The sequence below is a fragment of the Ostrea edulis genome, chromosome 10 (genome assembly GCF_947568905.1).
Source record: "Ostrea edulis chromosome 10, xbOstEdul1.1, whole genome shotgun sequence".
In the NCBI taxonomy this organism is placed as follows: Eukaryota; Metazoa; Mollusca; class Bivalvia; order Ostreida; family Ostreidae; genus Ostrea; species Ostrea edulis.
In genome coordinates, this window is record NC_079173.1 from 1,668,472 (window position 1) to 1,694,954 (window position 26,483).

Here is a 26,483-nt window from a genome sequence, read left to right on the forward strand (position 1 = left end):
ATACAGCAGTAAATTATACGTAACATACAGCAGTAAATTATACGTAACATACAGCAGTAAATTGTACGTAACATACAGCAGTAAATTATACGTAACATACAGCAGTAAATTATACGTAACATACAGCAGTAAATTATACATAGCATATAGCAGTAAATTATACATAACACGTAGCAGTAAATTATACATAGCATATAGCAGTAAATTATACATAGCATATAGCAGTAAATTATACGTAACACGTAGCAGTAAATTATACAGTAAATTATACATAGCATATAGCAGTAAATTATACGTAACACGTAGCAGTAAATTATACAGTAAATTATACGTAACATATAGCAGTAAATTATACATAGCATATAGCAGTAAATTATACATAACACGTAGCAGTAAATTATACATAGCATATAGCAGTAAATTATACATAACATACAGCAGTAAATTATACATAACATGTAGCAGTAAATTATACGTAACACGTAGCAGTAAATTATACGTAACACGTAGCAGTAAATTTTCCAATCATCTCCACTGTGTTCATCATCATTTTCTTTGCAATGTCGCATTTTTCTACGAACGTTTTTCCTATCACTTGAAATTCTTGTTAAAACGCCAAATTTGTTATCACCATTTGCCACAATGTTTTTATACCCCCCGCAATAAGTTGTGGGGGGGGTATACTGGAATCGGGTTGTCCGTCTGTCTGTCCGTCCGTCCGTCTGTAGACGCAATGGTTTCCAAGCTCTAAAGCATTATCCTTTCCACCTACCATCACCATATCATATACATGGACTACCCATGGGATGAAGATGTTCCCTATCGATTTTGGGGTCAAAGGTCAAGCACACTGGACATCGAAGTAGCAATATGGTTTCCGGGCTCTAAAGCGTTATCCTTTCCACCTACTGTCACCATATCATACATATGGACTACCCATGGGATGAAGATGTTCCCTATCGATTTTGGGGTCAAAAGGTCATCGAAGTAACAATATGGTTCGGTTTGTCATACCATTTGTTTTTTACACTCAGAAAAGAGGTAATTTATACCTATTACCAACACCCTTTGGGAGATTGGGGTAAGCGGGGGGTATTCTTAGTGAGCATTGCTCACAGTACCTCTTGTTGATGTCTATTTTAAAGTGTTGATTATCTCAATAAACCGCCCCAGGTGCATGGTCATTATCAATCTCCAGCGTACACCTGGGCAGAAGGATCTCAATACTGTGTTAGATAAACAAGAAAAATACTTGATATATGGAATTCAATTCATCACTAAGTTCGTTATTCTGCCATAAATTCAAAAGAACAGAAGGTGGCAGTTGGTAGAGAGTTGACTGTAGTAAGTATATAAGTCATTATGTTGACCCTTGGAGTAGTCGGACAATGTCTGATGAAATAATGCGTGTACAACTTTGGCCCTGTCAACTTACACTGGATGTGTGAAAGGTATCATTACATAAAGTCACTTAGGGTGTGGTGAATTGGGATAGGTCATTATATGAATATTTTTTGTTAGTGTGATTAGATTTTTTGTAAATGAGGATTGCATGTCATTGCAGAGAGGATTTTTCATAAGAAAATATAAAGTCCGGGTAGCAGAGAGGAAAGCAGGGAAGGACAAATCGGACGACAAGGAGGACTTTGACAATCTGGTCGAACCGCAGACACCAATTGGACAAGTGGTGTATGAAAACGAAGGAAGCCCAGTAATGTCCTCATTCACAGCGGAAAAAACGCCAGCAGAAACAACACCAGCGGAAACGACCGACTCCCCAGAAGAGAAGAAGCCGGAGGCAGACGATTTGGAGGACCTGAAATTAGAACTTACTAAAGGTGAACCAGATTGGGGTGGGTTAGATGAGCTAATGGCAGATTTAAATCTTAAGGCAGGTCGTGATGTAGAATCCGGACCAGTGGTGGAACCCCCTAATGTTAAACCGACTGGTGGGGACTATGCTGATGTGGAGGAGGATGCTGAGCCAGTTGTAAAAGCGTCAGTTAAACCGACAGGCGGGGACTATGATGACATAGAAGATGATGAAGAAACGGGTTTGCTTTCTAAAGAAGACGAACCTGCTAGTCCGAAACCAGAGGAACCTGCTGAAGGAGACATTCCCGATTATGCTAAAATTGATAAATCTAGGAAAAGCTCGCAGAAAGAGCCACTTTTATCCGAATCAACAAAATCCGAGGGGGATAGTATCCCTGATTATGCTGTAGTAGATAAATCAAGGAAAACAGACAATTCCTGAAATAGATTGATAAAGATAGGGCTGGATTTTAAACCCTGTAATTTTTTTAATATGCATATGGTTGTGTACAGATTGTAAGGTATAGATACAGAGGGGTGTGTTGTGAGAGTTTTGAAGATAATGAAAATGCCAGTGGCAGTTACAAGATCAACTGTATCAGTTGCCATAGCAACAAAAGTTGCAGAATAACCTCATCTACAAATGTGGGTCTATAGAACTGTGTTGTGGAGTCTGTATTAGCCATTCCAGGAGAGCTTTCTGTTTTATGTAATTTCTACATTAGATGTTAGGTGGGAGAGGAAGACACCCATTTATTTCAGGGTCAAAAGGTCATATGTCAAGTACGTTGCTAAGGAACGCTGTGCATTGTGATGTCTTTGTCTGACTTGCACATTTAGTATGGAGTTTTTCAGAGCACATTTAGTATAGACTTTTTCAGAGCTTGCTATCTTTACTAGGGTGCATGGAGGGAAACGTGGTAACAGCAAACATGCTAATGATGAGAATTCACAGTGAACTGATTTTCATTCTGTGAAAGTTTTAAAACATGTATTATGAATCAAAATTCTTCATCCCCAGCACTTTGCTATAAGCGTGTTTTATTGTGAATTGTTTTCTGAATGTCAGCACAATGTTCTGTTTACACAGGATAATTAATCACTTCTACCAAAATCACCAACGCTGTTGTCTTTGCCTCTGTATCATTGTCATGGTGACCGTATATTCAAAAAAGTATTTGACCTCTCAGTTTTATATTTTGACGAGACATTTTTGGGGAGGGGGACAATATTTTTGCGATGAAACAGTCAATGAAAAAGGCAGAAATCTATCAGGCAGGAATTGTTGACATCGAATTAAAAAGCCTAACCTCTGGTATAAGAATTCATGTACAGTCGAACATCAATATCTCGAACATCAGTATCTCGAATTTCATGGATATGTCAAAGTGAATCGGAAGTCCCAGCTACATTTTCTTTATGTAATTCAACCTCAATATCTCAAACCCTCAGATATCTCGAAAGTTTTTTCTCAGTACCATTGATTTTGAGATAACTAAGTTTGACTGTATTTAAATACGAAAGCCCTTTAGTTTTGAACATCAAATATTTCAATCACATGTAGTCAGACAACAGTGTGATGTATGTCATATCGTAATCTGTAGTGGGGAATATAATTATGTGAACGGAGGCCCCTTTGTTTAATGAATTATTTATCTACCGTATCGACGTTTTTTGTTGTTGTCTAACGAGCTTCTATTATAAGTGTTGTATTTAAAAAAGCTTTAATTTTGTTTATATACAGTGAAACCTGTCTAATCCGACTGAGAGCCGTCAGATCTCACAGTAAACTTGGTTACACTGTCCCCGCATATCATGAATTCACACAGTGAACTGATTTTCATCCCCTGTAGTTTTAAAACATATTATGAACTTATTAGTTATAGCAAATGATGTTTATAACAAATCAGATTTCTTCATCCTTAGGACTTCGCTGTAAGCATGTTTTACTGTATAAAGAAAACAGGAAAAAGATGATTGAAAATGCAATTTCGGGTTGGGAATTCAGACAACAAAACGCATAAGAGAGGTGTCGGACTAGACAGGTGTCGGATTAGACAGGTGTCGGATTAGACAGGGTTCACTGTAACGTTTTATTTATTTGTTATATCTGAGATTGTTTCAGTAATACTTATTACATGGTTGTATCACAGACACGGCAGCAGCACACGACGCGGAGGAATCCGGACAGGAATCCAGGTCAGATGGACCTTTATTCCTCACGTAGCTACTTTCTTTCTTGGCTTATCGGTTGTGATTGATCAATTATTGCATGAATGAGTTTAAATTATGTGGCTTAAATGTTATACTAAATCACGCCTATAACATTCTCTAACAAGATTAGTGGTGTTAAATCACGGATCTTTCTGTCGGAAAAAAAATAAGACAGTGTATGATAGATATATACACAAATAGTGAAAAATAATTGTTCTATCACAAAGCTTTTTTTAACCCAAATATTCTTCATTTGTCATATTTTACAGGCTAATGTTCCTTATTTCATCATGTTTATAGGGCAGTATTTTGTCTGTACACATAGAAATGTACACAAAATTTCTTATTACCTCTATTTTCATCCGGTTAAGTATGTCAAAGGGAAAGGAAACCTGGTTATTAGAAATTTATGATTCGGTAGGTAGGTTTTAGAGAATTATAAAGGACCTTTTTTATTTTTATAATTTTACCATGTTTTTCCACCGACTACTTATTAAGGATTGTAATCCGGGTAATCCAGAGTGAAAATTTATCCTTTTGTGGCGGGAAATTTGAAAATTCCAACCAAAAAAAAAATTATATATTTGTGTGGAATAGCATAGTTGTTTGGGTGTAAAATTTAAACACGTTTAGAAAAGGATTATGCTTGTCTGCACAAAAAATATATCAAAGGTTTCTTTTTCCTTTAAATCTTTAGAAATATCTGTGGTTTAAAAATCTACATGAAGATATACCTACAGGTCCGGAAGCGAATGCAATATTATGACACAGTGTATGTATATTATTCCGACATTTTATAAGCTTTGATTATGGTTTGAATGTTTTGTAGCAAGCCTCTATTGACGTAACGGGGGTTAAACATGTATGTTTAAGGCAATCGCAACTTTTCGGGTCTTTCCGGCAAGCGCGGGAAAGATTACGTTCACCGGAAGTACGGAATTTGTACAAAATCACGTTCCCAACCACTGTGTCATTGTCTACCCAGAGTTCCATACGCCACTCGCACTTTACTGTAAGTGAAGCTTACGCAACGCGACCTCTGGTGAGAGAATGCCATTGTGGTAGCTCACTAATAATAATAAGTGACTTACTCTGGTGAGAGAATGCCATTGTGGTAGCTCACTAATAATAATAAGTGACTTGCATTGTGGTAGCTCACTAATAATGATAAGTGACTTACTTTGGGGAGATCTCTTAATTTGTGGCAAATATTTAGTTTTTAAAAAAAAGACAATAAGTAATTTTTCATGGCGGTCACCAAAGTTGTTTTTCCGGTTGCTGGAAAGACCTTAGAATGTGCGATTAATGTATAAGGTTGTATAATCAGATATATGGACCTCTTCATATATATATATATATATATATAGCTTTTGTAAACTGTGACGTGTTCTGCATGGCAACGAAAATATTATTTCTTATTTTTAGTGGTTCAGTGTGTTACTAAACGTGCATAGACCGCTGCATTAATCAGTTTAGGAAAGCCTATGTAACATGCACTTGTTAAGATATAGTGAAATCGTGTTCATTCGAACAATTTCGTCCGAGTTATTCATACAGTCAATTAAGTGAATCCCATAACTCGCATTTATTTGTATTCTATAAACAAAAGCTTTATATTAATTGGAGTAATTTTTGTGATATTGAGTTTGTGATATTGGGTATGAGTAATATCACTAATCAAGATTTCCGCGCACATCATTGTTAATGATTAATATTAATAGATGACTACCCTTGATAACATTTATTTTTATTTTCTTTGCACGTGTGTACTTATTTTGTTGCCGTTTTTATTATTTTTTAAAAATCTGCTTTGATGTGAAGTGTGTAATAAAATAACGTCATGAGAAACAAGGGGCCCGTTTGATTTTCTTTGTAATTGCAGAGCCGCACTTGTTTCTGACACTCGTTCTATTATGTTACGCAATCTGCAAATTATTTATCTCCCATGCGCGACAGTCAACGCGTGGTATGATACCTGGCGATCGATGTCAATTAAAAATAGCAGGACTATCTCCAGTGGAAAGAGAGAGAGAGAGAGAGAGAGAGAGAGAGAGAGAGAGAGAGAAGGATAGGAAGAGTTATTTACCACGAACCTTAACACTACAATCATTCATTTCAAAGTTCAAACCTTACACTATCAAGAAATTTTTTGCTCTAAACGAAATAGTATCGGAAGCTCTATTGATCATTAGAGATTAAAAATATTCCTCTTGGGGGGTATACACTGTAATTTGAACAAAAAAAGAGGACCCCCTCTTTTTTTTTAAATAGACCCTGTTTCGCATCTTTCGTGTTTTCAATTGACAGTGTTGGTTATTGGGGTCAAGCCTCGTGTTAAATAATCTGGGGTGTTTTTCTGTTTGGTGAAATACCAACATATAATGTATGATAAAACGAATATTCAACGGTTATATTCCATTCATAAACTGGAAGGAAAATAAATATCCAGATCCTCATGAAAATGTGGGTGTTTTCATCTTGAAAATAAAGAAGTTTCCGATAGTATTTCCTGTTGCCGTCTTCCCATGCTAGCAAAATACTGTACACTTAAAACATCTCCGTAGTGCAGACATTACTCTGGCGAGAAAATTTATCTGCAGAGGTGACAGAGTGAAAATGCCTATCTGTAAATACCACAGTGCTTGCTTTCAAATCTTCTATTTAAATATGTTTAAGGAGAATATCATAGAGTTAGGCCACACTTTTTATTATTACAGGTGAATAGAGAATCACTTTGTATATTATTATCTTTTATCAGCATGAATGACTCTTTTTTTATTCTTTATTGGAGTTATGAGATTGATGACTGTGTGTTATCTTCACCTTTTTATGGTCCTGTTATTGCTGCATTGATATCTGCATTAAATGTGTATGCTGTCTCGGTGGAGACCTCATTATATCTATGAATATGTATCTCAAATTCCTCATTATGAAGACTTTATAATGAATATTATGTTAAATTCCTCATTATGAAGACTTTATTATGAATATGTATGTGAAATTCCTCATGAAGACTTTATAATGAATATGTATGTCAAATTCTTCATTACGGAGACTTTGTATATAAATATGTATGTGAACTTCCTCATTACGGAGACCTTATGATATATATAGATATGTATGTCTAATTCCTCATTCCAGCATTTTGTTTCTATCTTTTCAGAAGAATGTTTTTTTTTATCTTTGCTTTATGTGATAGTATAATTCATGTGTATGTGTGTATTGCTCTAAACTGTAATGGAGAAAATATGTAGAAATAATGAACAGTTTTATTATTATTATATTATTATTTTAGTTTATTTTCTGTGAGAAGTGAAGTTACAAACTTTAGTACTCAAGAAACAGAATAAAAGATATGCTTGTGTAAAGTATAATTGAATGTTGCGTTAAATGTAAAGTATAATTGAATGTTGCGTTAAGTGTAAACTTTCATTGAATGTTGCGTAAAGTGTAAACTTTCATTGAATGTTGCGTAAAGTGTAAACTTTCATTGAATGCTGGTATAACTGTAGACCATGTATCACTGCCGTTTATATATTCCTTGCTTTTGCCATTACATTAAAACGTTAAAATCAAAGTGGAAGTAAATTTAGAAGAGATGTCGAGGAGACTTTTTTCTTATTGACACAACTAAAGGAAGTTGTAAAATGCAGCGAGGAGATGTGTCCTAATACATAACACCATGTGGTCCGTCTCTCTACGTAGCATCACGTGGTCTGTCTCTCTGGAAGACTGGGTCATTCTTCCCTTTGTTTGTAAGATGGGTCACTCTTCTCTGTGTCTTTAAAATGGGTCATTTGTACCTGTGTTTGTACGATTTGGGTCATTTGTCCCTGTTTATTTAAGATTTGGGTCATTCATTCCTGTAAATATAAGATTTGGGTCATTCATTCCTGTAAATGTAAAATGGGTCGTTTGTACGATTTGGGTCATGTGTCCCTGTTTATGTAAGATTTGGGTCATGTGTCCCTGTTTGTGTACGATTTGGGTTATTCATCACTGTGTAAGTAAAATGGGTAATTAGTTCCTGTATATGTACAATTTGGGTCATTTGTCCCTGTTTATGTACGATCTGGGTCATTCATCACTGTGTAAGTAAAATGGGTAATTAATTCCTGTATATGTACGATTTGGGTAATTTGTCCCTGTGTAGGTAACATGGGCCGTTCGCCTCTGTGTTTGTAAGATAGGTCGTCCGTCCGTTTGTATAGAAAATTGGGTCATTCATCGCTGTGTATGTAAAACGGGTCTTTCGTTCCCTGTTAATTATCTAATCTGCATTCCCAGTTACAAATGTCTAAAAGCCCTTTATCTCATCCGTCAATCTTTCTTAACGTTTATTAGTAGCGCCCTTTCTTTACGTTAATTAGTAGCGCCCTTTCTTTACGTTAATTAGTAGCGACATCCAGTGCAAACGATACCACATTGTTGCTTTTTTTGCGTTAGTGCGCATGTTTGGATTCCACGATGCGGCATTCTGTAAATATATAGAACACTATTCTCGTATTTATTTAACATATTGATAAAAATCGTACTTTAATACCAGGACTTGTTTTGAATACAAGATTAGCAATAATTGATGGCGATCAATCAATCGATCAATCAACTAAGAATAGAACATCAGGCTATTCAGGATCGTGTGGAGGGTTCGTGATTTGTCCGTGTAACTCCTCCCACAGTGAGACCTCGTGATTTGTCCGTGTAACTCCTCCCACAGTGAGACCTGTATACTCGTGAGTTGTCCGTGTAACTCCTCCCACAGTGAGACCTCGTGATTTTTCCGTGTAACTCCTCCCACAGTGAGACCTCGTGAGCTGTCCGTGTAACTCCTCCCACAGTGAGGCCTGTATACTCGTGAGTTGTCCGTGTAACTCCTCCCACAGTGAGACCTCGTGATTTTTCCGTGTAACTCCTCCCACAGTGAGACCTCGTGAGCTGTCCGTGTAACTCCTCCCACAGTGAGGCCTGTATACTCGTGAGTTGTCCGTGTAACTCCTCCCACAGTGAGACCTGTATACGAAGTGTTTGTATGAAAAAGTACCACTGACATGGATTTTAATTTTCTTCATTTTTTAAAAAGAAAGTTGGAGATTGCTAGACTTGGTCCGATTGTAGGAAGTGTTACATAGAGAATCAAAATCAAGGTCAAATTTTGTTTTTAAAGAAATGAAAAATTAGATATATTGAATTAGAGAATATATGATACCAAACTGAGTGGATAGTAATGAAAAGGAACGAAGCCTAACCTTCCTACAGTGCAGGGTTGATGGCACGTGAGGTTTGGTCCTAGGACGAGACTTCGTGGCTCGTATTATGAAAAGGTGTTATTTAAAAATTTACTCCTGGACGTTTAAAACAAGCAATATGAGCAGAAAGCAGAAGATCCATATAGCCCGAGGGTCACGTGATTTGAAGGTAGGACAGGTTTTTTTAGCTCACCTGAACCGAAGGTTCAAGTGAGCTATTCTGATCACATTTTGTCCGGCGTCCGTCTGTCTGTAAACTTTTCACATTTTCGAATTCTTCTCCAGAACCACTGGGCCAATTTCAACCTAACTTGGCCAAAAGCATCCTTGGGTGAAGGGCTTTCACGTTTGTTCAAATGAAGGGCCATGTCCCTTTCAAAGGGGAGATAATCACAAAAATGCAAAAATAGGGTGGGGTCATTTAAAAATCTTCTTCTCAAGAACCACTGGGCCAGAAGAGCTGAAATTTACCTGAAAGCTTCCTGACATATTGCAGATTCAAGTTTGTTCAAATCATGGCCCCCGGTGGTAGGATGGGGCCACAAGGGGGGATCAAAGTTTTACATACAAATATATAGGGAAAAACTTTAAAAATCTTCTTCTCAAGAACCACTAAGCCAGAAAAGCTGAGATTTACATGAAAGCTTCCTGACGTAATGCAGGTTCAAGTTTGTTCAAATCATGGGCCCCTGGGGTGGGATGGGGCCACAATAGGGGATCAAAGTTTTACATACAAATATATAGGAAAAATCTTTAAAAATCTTCTTCTCAAGAACCACTAAGCCAGAAAAGCTGATTTTTACATGAAAACTTTCTGACATAGTGCAGATTCAAGTTTGTTCAAATCATGGCCCCCGGGGATAAGATGGGGCCCCAAGGGGTGGATCAAAGTTTTACACACAAATATATAGGGAAAAACTTTAAAAATCTTCCTTTCAAGAACCACTAAGCCAGAAAAGCTGAGATTTACATGAAAGCTTCCTGACATAATGCAGATTCAAGTTTGTTCAAATCATGGGCCCCGGGGGTTGGATGGGGCCACAATAGGGGATCAAAGTTTTACATACAAATATATAGGAAAAATCTTCTTCTCAAGAACCACTAAGTCAGAAAAGCTGATTTTTACATGAAAACTTCCTGACATAGTGCAGATTCAAGTTTGTTCAAATCATGGCCCCCGGGGATAGGATTGGTCCCCAAGGGGGGATCAAAGTTTTGCACACAAATATATAGGGAAAAACTTTAAAAATCTTCTCAAAAACCACTATGCCAAAAAAGCTGAGATTTACATGAAAGCTTCCTGACATAATGCAGATTCAAGTTTCTTCAAATCATGGGCCCCTGGGGTTGGATGGGGCCACAATAGGGGATCAAAGTTTTACATACAAATATATAGGAAAAATCTTCTCAAGAACCACTAAGCCAGAAAAGCTGATTTTTACATGAAAACTTTCTGACATAGTGCAGATTCAAGTTTGTTCAAATCATGGCCCCCGGGGATAAGATGGGGCCACAATAGGGGATCAAAGTTTTACATACAAATATATAGGAAAAATCTTCTCAAGAACCACTAAGTCAGAAAAGCTGATTTTTACATGAAAACTTCCTGACATAGTGCAGATTCAAGTTTGTTCAAATCATGGCCCCCGGGGATAGGATGGGTCCCCAAGGGGGGATCAAAGTTTTGCACACAAATATATAGGGAAAAACTTTAAAAATCTTCTCAAAAACCACTAAGCCAAAAAAGTTGAGATTTACATAAAAGCTTCCTGACATAATGCAGATTCAAGTTTGTTCAAATCATGGGCCCCTGGGGTTGGATGGGGCCACAATAGGGGATCAAAGTTTTACATACAAATAAAAAGGAAAAATCTTCTCAAGAACCACTAAGCCAGAAAAGCTGATTTTTACATGAAAACTTTCTGACATAGTGCAGATTCAAGTTTGTTCAAATCATGGCCCCCGGGGATAAGATGGGGCCCCAAGGGGTGGATCAAAGTTTTACACACAAATATATAGGGAAAAACTTTAAAAATCTTCTTCTCAAGAACCACTAAGCCAGAAAAGCTGATTTTTACATGAAAACTTCCTGACATAGTGCAGATTCAAGTTTGTTCAAATCATGGCCCCCGGGGATAGGATGGGTCCCCAAGGGGGGATCAAAGTTTTGCACACAAATATATAGGGAAAAACTTTAAAAATCTTCTCAAAAACCACTATGCCAAAAAAGCTGAGATTTACATGAAAGCTTCCTGACATAATGCAGATTCAAGTTTGTTCAAATCATGGGCCCCTGGGGTTGGATGGGGCCACAATAGGGGATCAAAGTTTTACATACAAATATATAGGAAAAATCTTCTCAAGAACCACTAAGCCAGAAAAGCTGATTTTTACATGAAAACTTCCTGACATAGTGCAGATTCAAGTTTGTTCAAATCATGGCCCCCGGGGATAGGATGGGTCCCCAAGGGGGGATCAAAGTTTTGCACACAAATATATAGGGAAAAACTTTAAAAATCTTCTCAAAAACCACTATGCCAAAAAAGCTGAGATTTACATGAAAGCTTCCTGACATAATGCAGATTCAAGTTTCTTCAAATCATGGGCCCCTGGGGTTGGATGGGGCCACAATAGGGGATCAAAGTTTTACATACAAATATATAGGAAAAATCTTCTCAAGAACCACTAAGCCAGAAAAGCTGATTTTTACATGAAAACTTTCTGACATAGTGCAGATTCAAGTTTGTTCAAATCATGGCCCCCGGGGATAAGATGGGGCCCCAAGGGGGGATCAAAGTTTTACATACAAATATATAGGGAAAATCTTTAAAAATCTTCTTCTCAAGAACCACTAAGCCAGAAAAGCTGAGATTTACATAAAAGCTTCCTGACATAATGCAGATTCAAGTTTGTTCAAATCATGGGCCCCGGGGGTTGGATGGGCCACAATAGGGGATCAAAGTTTTACATACAAATATATAGGAAAAATCTTCTCAAGAACCACTAAGTCAGAAAAGCTGATTTTTACATGAAAACTTCCTGACATAGTGCAGATTCAAGTTTGTTCAAATCATGGCCCCCGGGGATAGGATGGGTCCCCAAGGGGGGATCAAAGTTTTGCACACAAATATATAGGGAAAAACTTTAAAAATCTTCTCAAAAACCACTAAGCCAAAAAAGCTGAGATTTACATAAAAGCTTCCTGACATAATGCAGATTCAAGTTTGTTCAAATCATGGGCCCCTGGGGTTGGATGGGGCCACAATAGGGGATCAAAGTTTTACATACAAATATATAGGAAAAATCTTTAAAAATCTTCTTCTCAAGAACCACTAAGCCAGAAAAGCTGATTTTTACATGAAAACTTTCTGACATAGTGCAGATTCAAGTTTGTTCAAATCATGGCCCCCGGGGATAAGATGGGGCCCCAAGGGGTGGATCAAAGTTTTACACACAAATATATAGGGAAAAACTTTAAAAATCTTCCTTTCAAGAACCACTAAGCCAGAAAAGCTGAGATTTACATGAAAGCTTCCTGACATAATGCAGATTCAAGTTTGTTCAAATCATGGGCCCCGGGGGTTGGATGGGGCCACAATAGGGGATCAAAGTTTTACATACAAATATATAGGAAAAATCTTTAAAAATCTTCTTCTCAAGAACCACTAAGCCAGAAAAGCTGAGATTTACACGAAAGCTTCCTGAAATAGTGCAGATTCAAGTTTGTTCAAACCATGGCCCCCGGGGATAAGATGGGGCCCCAAGGGGTGGATCAAAGTTTTACACACAAATATATAGGGAAAAACTTTAAAAATCTTCTTCTCAAGAACCACTAAGCCAGAAAAGCTGATTTTTACATGAAAGCTTCCTGACATAGTGCAGATTCAAGTTTGTTCAAACCATGGCCCCCGGGGATAAGATGGGGCCCCAAGGGGGGGATCAAAGTTTTACACACAAATATATAGGGAAAAACTGTTAAAATCTTCTTCTCAAGAACCACTAAGCCAGAAAAGCTGATTTTTACATGAAAACTTTCTGACATAGTGCAGATTCAAGTTTCTTCAAATCATGGGCTCCGGGGGTAGGATGGGGCCACAAGGGGGATCAAAGTTTTACATACAAATATATAGTTAAAATCTTTTTCTCAATTATCACTGAGTCAGAAAAGCTGATATTTTCAAGAAAACTTTCTGACATAGTGCAGATTCAAGTTTGTTCAAATCATGGCCCCCGGGGGGTAGGATGAGGCCACAAGTGGGGGGGGGGGGGGGGTCAAAGTTTTACACACAAATATAGGAAAAAGCTTTAAAAGAACCATTGGGCCAAAGAAGTTGACATTTACATGAAAGCTTTCTGACATAGTGTAGATTCAAGTTTGCAAAGGGTAGTTTGGGCCATAATAGGGACCAAGGTTTTACATGCAAATATATATGGAAAGTCTTCAGATATGGGCCAAGGTGACTCAGGTGAACGATGTGGCCCATGGGCCTCTTGTTTAAAAATCGAATACTAAACGTGGAGGTTTTTTCTTTTAAAAACTTCTTGTGTTCTGGACTTCAAACATTCAAGCCGACTTCATAGTATTGATAAGAAGCAAAGTACTTAGTCGATGGTCCCAAGGGATTTCTACGCCCGTCTAACACGGGGCGTATTGTAATATCGTGTTTGTCTGACACGGGACGTATTGTAATATCGTGTTTGTCTGACACGGGACGTATTGCGGTATCGTGTTTGTCTAACACGAGACGTATTGCGGTATCGTGTTTGTCTAACACGAGACGTATCGCGGTATCGTGTTTGTCTAACACGAGACGTATTGCGGTATCGTGTTTGTCTAACACGGGGCGTATTGTGGTATCGTGTTTGTCTGACACGGGACGTATTGTAATATCGTGTTTGTCTAACACGAGACGTATCGCGGTATCGTGTTTGTCTAACACGAGACGTATTGCGGTATCGTGTTTGTCTAACACGAGACGTATTGCGGTATCGTGTTTGTCTAACACGAGACGTATTGCGGTATCGTGTTTGTCTAACACGGGGCGTATTGTGGTATCGTGTTTGTCTGTTCCGCTTCGTGTTCGGCTCATACATCGTGGGGGTGGGGGTGGGGGTGGGGGTGGCCACATTTTCATGTTAGGTCACTGTGACCTTTGGGTAAAACGATATGGCGGAATCCTTTCCAACTCGTAACTGGACAATTATTTGGTCTTGAATCATCAAACTTGGGTAGATGTGTGTCTTTTGGACTCGTGGAGATTTGAGTCCTAGAATCAACAAAGTATTTGTGCATCTGTAGAGAAATTTGAATTACAGCTTAAAATCGGGTCATTCAAACTTCTAATGGTAAGTATTTTAAAACACTAAGGGAGGTAATCCCTACATACGTCGGAGAGTCATTCAGTATTCAATAATTATTACATCAAGAATTTACACACCACACAACAGATAGAGGAATTGTCACGTGAGAATAGTGCTCATTTGTTATAAGTTTACACACCACACAACAGATAGAGGAATTGTCTCGTGAGAATAATGCTCTAAGCCATGGTGTTTCAAGGAGTTCAGATGGACATTTTGATTAGAGGCAAATTCTGTTTTTCCAATTAAGATTCCATTTCTCCCATGGGGGTAATGATCTAAGGCAGGGTGTTTTAAAGAGAGGTCAGCTGGCATTTCTTTTTACAGACCAAATTAAGTAACATACCATGATTGATTGTATCTTGTTTAACGTCCCTCTCGATAATTTTTCACACATAGGAGACGTCACCATTGCCGGTGACAGAAATGATCTAAATGTGTAATAAAATGAATATATGATTTGAAATATTTTGTAGTTCTTCGGACAATTCAAGAGACGTTTTGACAAGTCATTTACTATGTGCAATTGACACATTACAAGGAATGAGCTTGGTTTTACCTTTGCACCAATTAAAGTTAACATGATTTTGTTTCATGCACCTTTTTATCTGTTTATAATGAATAAACATATGACGGGCGTATCGTGTGCAGTGACGTGCACTAATTTTGAATTTTTAAACTAAAGGTCACAATTTACCATTAAAAACTCAAGTTCGGAACTTTGAACGAAGGTCAAGGTCACTACTGAATAAAAGTGTAATATTTGTTTAGATGATAGCGTTGTAATACATACAATAAGGTCACCTTAGCTCAGTAGAGATACATAACCTAATCACAGTGACATCTTACAAACGGGATGACTTCAGCTTCTCCATCGTCAATTGCCCATATTTATGTAGCAATATTTCATTATCACCTGCATATGCTGTTTATATCTTTCAACTGATTCGATATGAGAGAGCTTGTTCTGCGCATGATCAGTTTTAAAATCAAGACAGGTTACCGGCAAAACAAGTTGATGTTACAGGGGTTTCAACATTCTCGTTGAAAGTCAGCATTTCGCAAATTCTATGGTCGTTATATAATGATCTATTTTGCCAAATACAACCTATTGGGTCGAATGCTGTCTGACGTGTTTTAAACCGATTTTAGGCCGTTCTTTGCACACAGCGGGTGTGACCGGTCGACAGGGAATGCTTACTCCCCCTGGGCACCTGGTCCCACCCCTAGTATGGTCAGGGGTCTGTGTTTGCCCAACTCTTTATTTTCTATTGCTTATAGGGGTTGTGGGATTGATCACCGAACGTTATCTTCACCTTACATCTGTCTATGGCAAGTCAAAATTATTAAAGAAAATTGAAATGTCTGTCCTGACAAAAAAACAACAACAAAAAAACGTTTTAATGAAGAGACATTAATTTATACTGAAGACGGATATTTTTAAGACTTAAAAGTTTAGATCGAGGATATTACTAAATCAACAGATACAAACATTTCTCTAGACATTAATCATATATTCACATTTCCAATGTTTTTGCCTTCGATATCTCTATGATTTGTAAAAATAGACATTTCGTTATGAATGCGTTGCAGTTGGTAGCAGTGCGCGTATGAATTGTGATGAATATAGTGCGTTTATTTTAACGGCCGGAAATTTCACCAAATACGAAAGTAGAATGTAAATACGAAAGTAGAATGTAAATAAAACGCGCTTCATAAAGTATTGTGACGAAACGTTCAATTAAGTTCATACCCTCGTGTACACGTGTTTTCAATATGAAATTTCTTAAGTAAACCGGATACTGCAGGTCAGACTTAACAGTGACGTCATCAGTAAGGACAACAGAACAAGATGTTAACAGTATAAATGGAAACCACACGCGAGCAATATACGGCTAAACATAGGCCCGAGAAGCCGTCAGAAAGTCGCACGCGAGCAATATACGGCTAAACATAGGCCCGAGAAGCCGTCAGAAAGTCGCACGCGAGCAATATACGGCTAAACATAGGCCCGAGAAGCCGTCAGAAAGTCGCACGCGAGCAATATACGGCTAAACATAGGCCCGAGAAGCCGTCAGAAAGTCGCACGCGAGCAATATACGGCTAAACACAGGCCCGAGAAGCCGTCAGAAAGTCGCTTTTAATTTCGAGATCGTACGCATGATAAATACTGGTGTTTCTGGTGATAAGTAATGTAAAATTTATACGGTAACAATTTTGATGCACCAGATGCGCATTTCGACAAATAATGTCTCTTCAGTGATGCTCAAGCCGAAATATTGGAAATCCGAAATACCAAAAAACTTGTAAGAGCTAAAAGGAAATCTAAAGTGCCTAAAACTGGAGCCAAAAATTCGTCAAAGGATCAGAGCTATGCACGAGGGAGATATAATCCTTAATTTTGAAATGAATTTCTAAATTTTATCACAGCAATTAGATATACATAGTAAGTAATATAAAAGTTTAATTCTTGTAAGTAATTCTGTTAAACATCTTTATTTACTTCCAGTACATATTTTAGAAAATGCTCCATGAACAAGTGAGAAAACTAACAGTGATTAATCTCATAAAAGCTATACAGAATGCAAAATTGATAAAAGGGCAAACACGAACCCCTGGAAACATTAGAAGTGGAGTTAGGAGTAAACATCCGCTGTCGACCGGTCACACCCACCGTGAGTCCTCTGTCTTGATCAGGTAAACGGAGTGATCCGTAGTCAAAATCAGTGTGTAAAGAACGGCATAATGAAGGAGGTCGTGACATCACTTTGTGTCTCGCGTTATCTGATTGGCTATTCAATCTTACGACAACATGGCTTTTTTCTTAGCAATGAACGTAAAATATACAAAAGAGTTTTTTCAATTTGTCAAAGGCGCATGATTTTAAAAACGAAAATGATCAATAGAAATATATCAACTTAGATTATTTCATGGTAAAAAGCTAGCTTTGATTCGAAACTTTACAGAATTAATTATTTGAAGATGATAATTAATCGAAATTAATTAATCTGAAATGCTTATCTAGAGTATATTTTAGATGACGCAAGTGCAAGCCAATCAGATAAAGCGACACACAAAGTGATATCACGACCTCCTTTAAAGCTGTCAATGGACGTAAAAGCTCCGACACGATGACATAAATGACAGAATACGACAAATAAAACGGATGGCATGAGATTTAGATGAACGACTTAAGTAGAACTTCATTAGACTGAAGAGATATTCGCAAAAATTCCTTCGATAAAGTTGGTTTATACCCCATGAATCGGTCTCGAAGCAGGTAGCCCCCTGTTTGTTTACATGATTTGTTTACATATATTAGTATCTCACAAGTGGCCATCACAAAAGCTTACAGAAAGTAGAAACGACTTAGAACGACTTATGAGGGTGATCGGTGGGGAAATAACATATTTTGGATAAATTATTGGTTCCGTATAAATGTAATTTTGTTCTAGAAGAGGTGTATGTACATAAGATCTATAAAAGCTCTCCACACTTTAGGTGCCTGTGTACCGTTCAGTCAGGTGTATGTACATATATCTATACAAGCTCTCCACACCTCAGGTGCCTGATAAACAGGCCTCATCGCACCTTTTCACACAGAGGTACTTCCTATGACTCCTAGGCGGGATTATGAATTTTCCGCAGAATTATACAGCCAGACTAAGAGTTAGGACTTTTACACAAAATCTACAATTCAAAGGACTAAAATCTCAAATTGCTTATTTTCTAACATGCTCTTGTTAGTTGTATTGTATACAAATTAGGTAAAATTTTGCCGTAAGACATCAAATCAGCTGATTGGGGGAGGGGTGTGTGTGCATGGACACATTGATTCCTTCTATCCTATTATCATTCTGTCCTATTACATTCTGTCTTTCTATCCTAATCTATCCTATTGTCATTTAATCCAATTATATCCGGTTCTGTTTTCCTATCCTATTCTGTCATTTAATCCAATTATACCCGGTTCTGTTTTCCTATCCTATTCTGTACTATCGTTTTCTGTCCTTATCATATTCTATCCTATTCCGTCTTTTGAGGGTTTTTTTAATCCTATTAGATCGAGAACTTAGCTGAATTGTTAGTCAATGTCTTATCTTTTTACAGAGACTTAGACGTTACCAAGGATACCGAGCAGTTGATACTTGATATCGATGATCAGCGCGTACAGAATGGCGGATCGTCAGCTTGATTACACATCTCTAGATGTGTCATCATACTAAACAGTCATAGTATTCACATTTCAGGTCACGTGAGTTAATCACATGACCTATTGCATCCAGTCCCTGTTTTGGCGCCATTTGTAAACATAAACATTAAAATGATTACGGATTCTTCTCGGACACTACAATGAAAATGACAAATTTTAACAAAGCGTATTATGTGGGAGGAGGGAGGGATATTTTGACTCGTGATCCGTTACCCCCGTGGATCTTCAAAAATCGTAAAATCTCCAACAACCTCCCCCCCCCCCCCCCCCCCCCCCCCCCCCCCCCCCCCCCCCCAATGTACTGATGATCATGTGATCGGTCTTTAAGAGAATGACTTGAAAAATGGTCAGGATGGGATGATGAGAGGCGGGGCAACTAAGCGGGGTTATAACGCGATATACATGTAGGGCACACGGTGGGTTTACCGGCCGAGAAGCGGTGCTTATCCCTCCTAGGCACCTGGTCACACCTCTAGTATGTCCATGGGTCCGTGTTTGCCCAACTCTTAATTTTTTATTCCTTATAGGAGTTTAGTTGGTTGGTTGTATATTATTTATCGTCCCTCTCGAGAATTTTTCACTCATATGGAGACGTCACCATTTCCGGTGAAGGACTGCAAATTTCGGCCTATGCTCGGTGCTTATGGCCTTTGAGCAGAGGGATCTTATCGTGTCACACCTGCTGTGACATGGGACCTCGGTTTTTGCGGTCTCATCCGAAGGACTGCCCCATTTAGTCGCCTCTTGTGACAAGCAAGGGATACTGAGGACCTATTCTAACCCGGATCGCCACAGAATTATAGGAGTTATGAGATTGATCATTGTTCGTTATCTTCACCTTTTCATGATAGAGGCGGGGTCACTGAGCGGGTTTATGATGAGAGAGAGGTTCACGGCGGGATGATGATGAAAGGGGCGGTGTCACTAAGTTGGGTTATGATGAGAGAGGCGGGGTCAATGAGTGGGATCAGCATGATAGGGGCGGGCTCACTGAGGTGGATTATGATGAAAAAGGCGGGATGTTGATGAAAGGGTTGGAGTCACTTATGATGAGAGAGAGACGGGGTCACTTAGCGGGATGATGATGAAAGTGGCGGGGTACTGAGAGGGATTATGATAAGAAAGGCGTGATCAGTGAGTAGAATTATGATGAAAGGGGTGGGGTTACTAAGCGGGAATATGATGAAAGGGAAGGGGTCACTGAGTTGGATGACGAGAGTGGCAGGTTCACTTAGAAAATTTAGAAATATATTAGTGTAGATTTCATATAAAGAGGTCACTGCGTTCAAAAGTTTAACTTCTTATTTAATAAATATAATTACGAAAAAACACATGCGATATTTAGATTCATACATGATCACGAGGAGCTGGAATGCCCGAGTTACGGGACGTTTTGTTTTTTACTTTTACAGCTGAAGTTTTAGTTTTTATGCTGTGATACTCATTTGACTGTCAATATCCTGTGTGTTGAAATGTGCTTACGTGCTTGCGGAAAATGTTACTTATATGTACATTTATATTCTATATTTTGCAAATTATATTAACTTACGTCTGACGTTAAAATTTGTAAAGAAGTGAAAGCGAGGGGTAGATGACGTCATTGTGATTACAGATTGTGACGCGGTGTCCTTTCTGGTATTTTTCTTTATTCATAAATGTATTCATAATCCATAACTTAATCAACCAAGAAAATTATGTCATTATAAATACCACAGCGACACGTGTCCATTGCTATATAATAAACTAAGTAGAATAAATATATCACTTGATTAATTTGTTTCATATTTATTTTCACTTTATTATTTATATTAGCTAACACAGTTTAGCTGTATTTTCACTTAATAAATTCGAAACATGTTGAAATCTGTTAATAAGGGCATAATATGTTGGGCGGCGACAGTCATTTAGGAGCAGAACTTTACCGGATGTTAAACCCAACAGAAGCAGAATTTTATCATATCTACCGGAAATTAAACCCAAATGGAGCAGAAATTTATCATATCTACCCGAAGTTAAACTCAAAAGGTGCAGAACTTTATTGTATCTACCGGAAGTTAAACACAACAGGAGCAGGGCTGCGTTCAAGATCATAGTTGTTACGTAGTGCTAGATAGTGCTATGAAATCGAATGAACATCTAGGCTAGCCGTACGTAGGGATAACAAGTCTTAGTAGACCTAGATATCTAATCTAGCGGCTAGGGTAGCCGCTATGATCATGAACGCACCCCTGAACTTTATCATATCTACCGGAAGTTACGCTCAATACCATATCTACCGGAAGTTACACTCAATACCATATCTACTGGAAATTATACTCAATACCATATATACCGGAAGCTACACATGTACATTCAATACCATATCTACCGGAAGTTAAACTCAATACCATATCTACCGGAAGCTACATTTAATACCATATATACCGGAAGTTATACTCAATACCATATCTACCGGAAGTTAAACCCAATACCTGTCCGACAAGAGCAGAACTTTTATTATCATATCTACCGAGTAATCCTTGTTTACATAAACATGGTCACGGGGGGTTGCAACCCCTTCCCTCCAACTTTTGTTGAAAATGTTTGGCCAAAAAGTCAATCTCGGATTTGATCTGTACTGCATGTTTATCAGACGTACAGATGTGTAGCTACTCCCGTTTACAGCTCACTTTTTAAAGTTAACGAGAGAAAGAAAGAGATAGTCAGAGAGAGAGAGAGTCAGAGAGAGAGTGAGAGAGAGTTTGGTATTTGATTTGTGTAGTTTCCAGAAATGATAGGTAGTGTGTTGTATAGTATCCGTTCGACACTACGAGACAATCAATGTCTTCATATTTTGTACATCACCTGTAGAGTTTTTGTAAATAAATCATAGAGAAGATCAGAACCCCTTCTCAGTTGTGTCAACTGTGGGTGTTTCAGACTGAGTCCTGAAGATATCGTTTCGCACATAGAACGCGAGTTACCGAACTTTGTCGAGGATCGCAGTGCAGAGTTTACAATTATTTCAAGCTGCCTCCAACGATGTATGAAAGTATACCCCAATTTCCAACCATAAGACTAGTTTATCCGATACATCACCATACACCAGGTGCCACGTTTTTGATGTTATTGAGTTCACGATATTTTACCTTAATCATAAAATAGTTTTACATGTATCCTAGTCAGCATATTTTACCTTAATCATAAAATTGTTTTATCCAACTCAGGATATTTTACCTTAATCATAAAATTGTTTTATCCAACTCAGGATATTTTACTTTAATCATAAAATTGTTTTATCCAACTCAGGATATTTTACCTTAATCATAAAATTGTTTTATCCAACTCAGGATATTTTACTTCAATCATGAATTTGTTTTATATGTATCCTAGTCAGCATATTTTACCCAATCATAAGACTTATTCTAGTTTATCCTATTTAGGATATTTTACCTCAATCATAAGACTTATTCTAGTTTATCCAAGTCAGAATATTTTACCTCAATCATGAAATTGTTTTATCCTAGTCCGGATATTTTACCTCAGTCATGAAATAGTTTTATCCTATTCAAAATATTTTACCTTAATCATGAAATAGTTTTATCCTAGTCAAGATATTTTACCTTAATCATGAAATTGTTTTACCCTATTTAGGATATTTTACCTCAGTCATGAAATAGTTTTATCCTAGTCAGGATATTTTACTTCTATCATGAAATTGTTTTATCCTAGTCAGGATATTTTACCCCAGTCAATGTGAATGTTTCATCCTATCCTCTATAATGGTTGTGATCGGTGATACGCCGCCGTATACTTATTTCTATTCAACTGACACCAACAAATGAAAACAAAACGACTGAGAATGCTTCGCGGAAAAACAATTCTAATCTATCTCATCAAGCACACGTCTGGCTGATCAAACCAATCTCACGTCTGATAGGTCTCGTTAAATTAACATCTGATAGATCTCGCCAAGACCACGTATGAGATATCTCACCATGTTCACGTATAAGAGATCTCGTCAAGTTCACGTCTGATAAATCTCGTTAAATTCACATTAAAATTTTATAGATTTCGACAAGTTCACATCTGATAGATCTCGTCAAGTTCACGTATGAGAGATTTCGTCAATTTCACGACTGATAGCAATCGTAACTACTCGGATATTTCCGTAACTGCAAATGAACCTTGTATGTGGATCGACGCCATCAGAGTATGTTGCTATGTGTACACAAATGTAACTATGACGTCACAGCCATACGTTACGATTTAAACAAATGTAGCCAAACTATCACATAGCTAATATTTTCTACCACTATGAAGTTCCACTTATATGTTTATGTATTAGAGTGAATAAGATGTTAATGATACCAAAACTGAATCTGTGAAATTAATCCTACTTTTAACTAACACATTATACAGGGATTCGGTTCTAGCCTTTTAACCTCATCCGCAAGCGCGTTTCCGGCGAAGAAATGCATCGATTTGATGCAATCTTTGCGCCGATTCACGCCCTTGTCTTTTTGCCAGTTACGGAAAAGGACGAGCGCGTGGTCTGATAGATCTCGTCAAGTTCACGCCTGATATCACCAAGCTAACGTCTGATGACGTATCGGTGACGGGTTTAATTATTACACGAAATGACAAGGACGTACCGGTCACGGCTCCGATTAATTAGGAAATACTCACAGCCTGGTGTTTTGTGGCTATTCGTTGGTACGGAAGTAATACGCACAGCCTGGTGTTTTGTGGCTATTCGTTGGTACGGAAGTAATACGCACAGTCTGGTGTTTTGTGGCTATTCCTTGGTACGGAAGTAATACGCACAGTCTGGTGTTTTGTGGCTATTCGTTGGTACGGAAGTAATACGCACAGCCTGGTGTTTTGTGGCTATACATTGGTACGGAAGTAATACGCACAGCCTGGTGTTTTGTGGCTATTCGTTGGTACGGAAGTAATACGCACAGTCTGGTGTTTTGTGGCTATTCGTTGGTACGGAAGTAATACGCACAGCCTGGTGTTTTGTGGCTATTCATTGGTACGGAAGTACTACGCTAAACTGTGGTGCACGAACGACAACTCCGGGTAGAGATTGATTATCTCTTAAAGGAGACGATTGCATGTTATGAGCGCATTACCTAGTGATCACGCGCTATCAAGAGTGGACTATGCCTATTTGTTTACAGAGACAAATGTCTAGTCCTATTACTGAGGATGAAATAACGGAAATATGGAGTACTGGTATTATCATACTCGAGTCCGATTGGTCGAGAAGCGTTTCCTCATTGCAGTAAAACTCCCAGCCTCGTGGTGATCATGTCTGCAGTAAAACTCCCACCCTCGTGGTGATGTCTACACGTAGCGATGGGAAATCTTTACTTGATGACAGATTCTATTTTAAAACTATCAGCAACGCTTTAAAAAAGACAATTGTGATACAAAGCATCAAATCGACCGCTAAAATTTAAAGCATTCTATACAATGAAACACACAGGAATTGTAATATGAGAAAGTAAATTCAATACTCATTTGGTGCGCTTCTATGGTAATTTGCACCTAAGAAGCTGAATTTTTACGGTACTGCCAGTGTATATTTTTATGTAGAGATTTTAAAACAGTTATCAAAACATCTTAACATGTTACAACACGATTTTAGATATTTGATCCGCCTATTCATTCAACTAACTGATGGACTACGGGGGTTTATTCATCATCCCTGTACTTTGGTTCATTGTACATATGTATATTGTTTAACGTCCCTCTTGGGAATATTTCACTCATATGGAGACGTCACCACTGCCGGTGAAGGGCTGCAAAAACTAGGCCTATACTCGGCGCTTACGGCCATTGAGCAGGGAGGGTTCTTTAGCGTGCCTCATCTACTGTGGCATGGGGCATCCGTTTTTAAGGTCATCTCTGGGGATCTGTGAAATTCACATCTGATGCCGAGGATTTGGCGATGGAACTGTCACTACCTGTTTTAACCCTATACTTTGAAATAGAGAAGTAATCTTTATAGGTTCATTACATTACAACTCTGATTTCATTAAAAGATGATTATTGATTTGAATGACGATTTGTGAGACGATATCTTTATTGATTTGCATAACGATTTGTAAGACGAGTCGTAGGACAATTTGTATATTGAATTATATGATGAGTTTTGAGACGATTTATAAGATGATTTGTCTGTTGATATGCATGACGATTTGTTTGTTGATTTGAATGACGATTTGTGAGACGATACCCTTATTGATTTGCATATCGATTTGTAAGAGGATCTGTGTGACAATTTGTACATTGCATTGTATAATGAATTGTAAGATGATTTATAAGAGAATTTTTCTGTTGATATTCATGGCGATTTGTTTGTTTATTTGAATGACGATTTGTGAGACGATTTGGATGACAATTTGTAAGACGATTGGTGTGATTATTTGTATGTTGGTTTGGATGACGAATTGTAAGATGATTTGGATGCCGAATTGTAAGATGATTGGGATGACGAATTGTAAGATGATTGGGATGACGAATTGTAAGACGATTTGGATGACGAATTGTAAGACGATTTGCAATTTAATGGAATTGGGAATTTCATCTTATTTTGTCACCCTTGTAACTCTCAAAAGAGAAATAATTTATAGCTTCATTAAATTACGACTCTGATTTCATTCTAAAGTGATTGTAAGAAGATTTGAATGATGTTTTCCATGATCATTTGCGTTTGACTCGGATTAGAAATTACTATGGTTTTATTTGTTTTCAGCCCTATAATTCTAAGTAGTAATTTCTGTAAGGTTAATCTGCATGATTATTTGAAAAACGATTTGTATGATGATTGTAAGACGATTTGTATGTTGATTGTAAGAGGATTTGTCTGTTGATTTGTAAGACGATTTGTATGTTGATTTGTAAGACGATTTTTAAGACGATTTGTAAGACGATTTGTATATATTGATTTGCATGACGTTAGAGTTAATTTTCATGACGATTTGTATGAGAATTTGTAAGCTGTGTATCTAATATTATATTACATGACCGATTGACAGGGGATGCTTATAGGAGTTATGAGTTTGATCACTGTTCGTTATATTCACATTTCATTAAAACAATTCATATGTTTATATGAAGATGATTGATATTAATAAAAAGACTTACTTCTGTCTGTGAACAATATATTATACACTGTAGGGTAATACATGATTTTAAGCAAATTTCATTTATGTCACAGTTGTCTGTATAATTGTGTATTGTGGAACTACTTTGAATATTAACATTACAATCATTGGTGAGTATTAATCAGACCGGGACCAGCACATCTAGCGTGATCTCATGGTGCTGAGGGGCTGCTGGGAAGTCGGTTAATAGACGCATCATTAAGACTAATTAAAGTGCTCTACATTCTGTGACTTTTATTTGATGTTTCGTGCTGACATTGTCGATACGATCTTACATCTGCATGTACCGCTGCTTTTTGTTGTTATTTTTTTCACTAAATGTTTATCTATTGATTGGATGCATCGTGGACATGTTTTTGTCACTACGTTTGACATTTGTCATCATGTTTATGCTATGAACATTATTGCCTTTTATGATATTCTTTATCATATTCGGTAAACGAAACTAAATAAGGCCATGATCCTATCTCCGAGGTC

The 26,483-nt window shown here is 37.7% G+C and overlaps 1 protein-coding gene and 1 long non-coding RNA gene across 11 annotated transcripts in view; one reads left to right on the forward strand and one right to left on the reverse strand.

Moving 5' to 3' along the window:
• LOC125666495 (integrin alpha-2-like) overlaps nt 1–20,618 on the forward strand; it is a 92,962-nt gene extending 72,344 nt beyond the window's left edge. For 6 of the 10 annotated variants that reach the window (XM_056151633.1, XM_048899641.2, XM_048899639.2 and 3 more), the window contains exon 22: nt 1,565–7,632. In XM_056151633.1, coding sequence (XP_056007608.1) covers nt 1,565–2,257 — 693 coding nt within the window. In that variant the 3' untranslated portion in view covers nt 2,258–7,632. Of the gene's footprint in view, nt 1–1,564; nt 7,633–18,746 lie in introns of those variants that run through there. The other 4 variants (XM_048899652.2, XM_048899649.2, XM_056151635.1 and 1 more) reach the window with 4 other exon arrangements.
• On the reverse strand, nt 7,416–9,015 carry LOC125666521 (uncharacterized). The gene is made up of 2 exons (XR_008799200.1): nt 8,957–9,015; nt 7,416–8,880 (listed from the first exon to the last, which is right to left on the reverse strand). It is a non-coding gene; the product is annotated as an uncharacterized LOC125666521 (long non-coding RNA).
• Nucleotides 20,619–26,483: the final 5,865 nt, after the last annotated feature.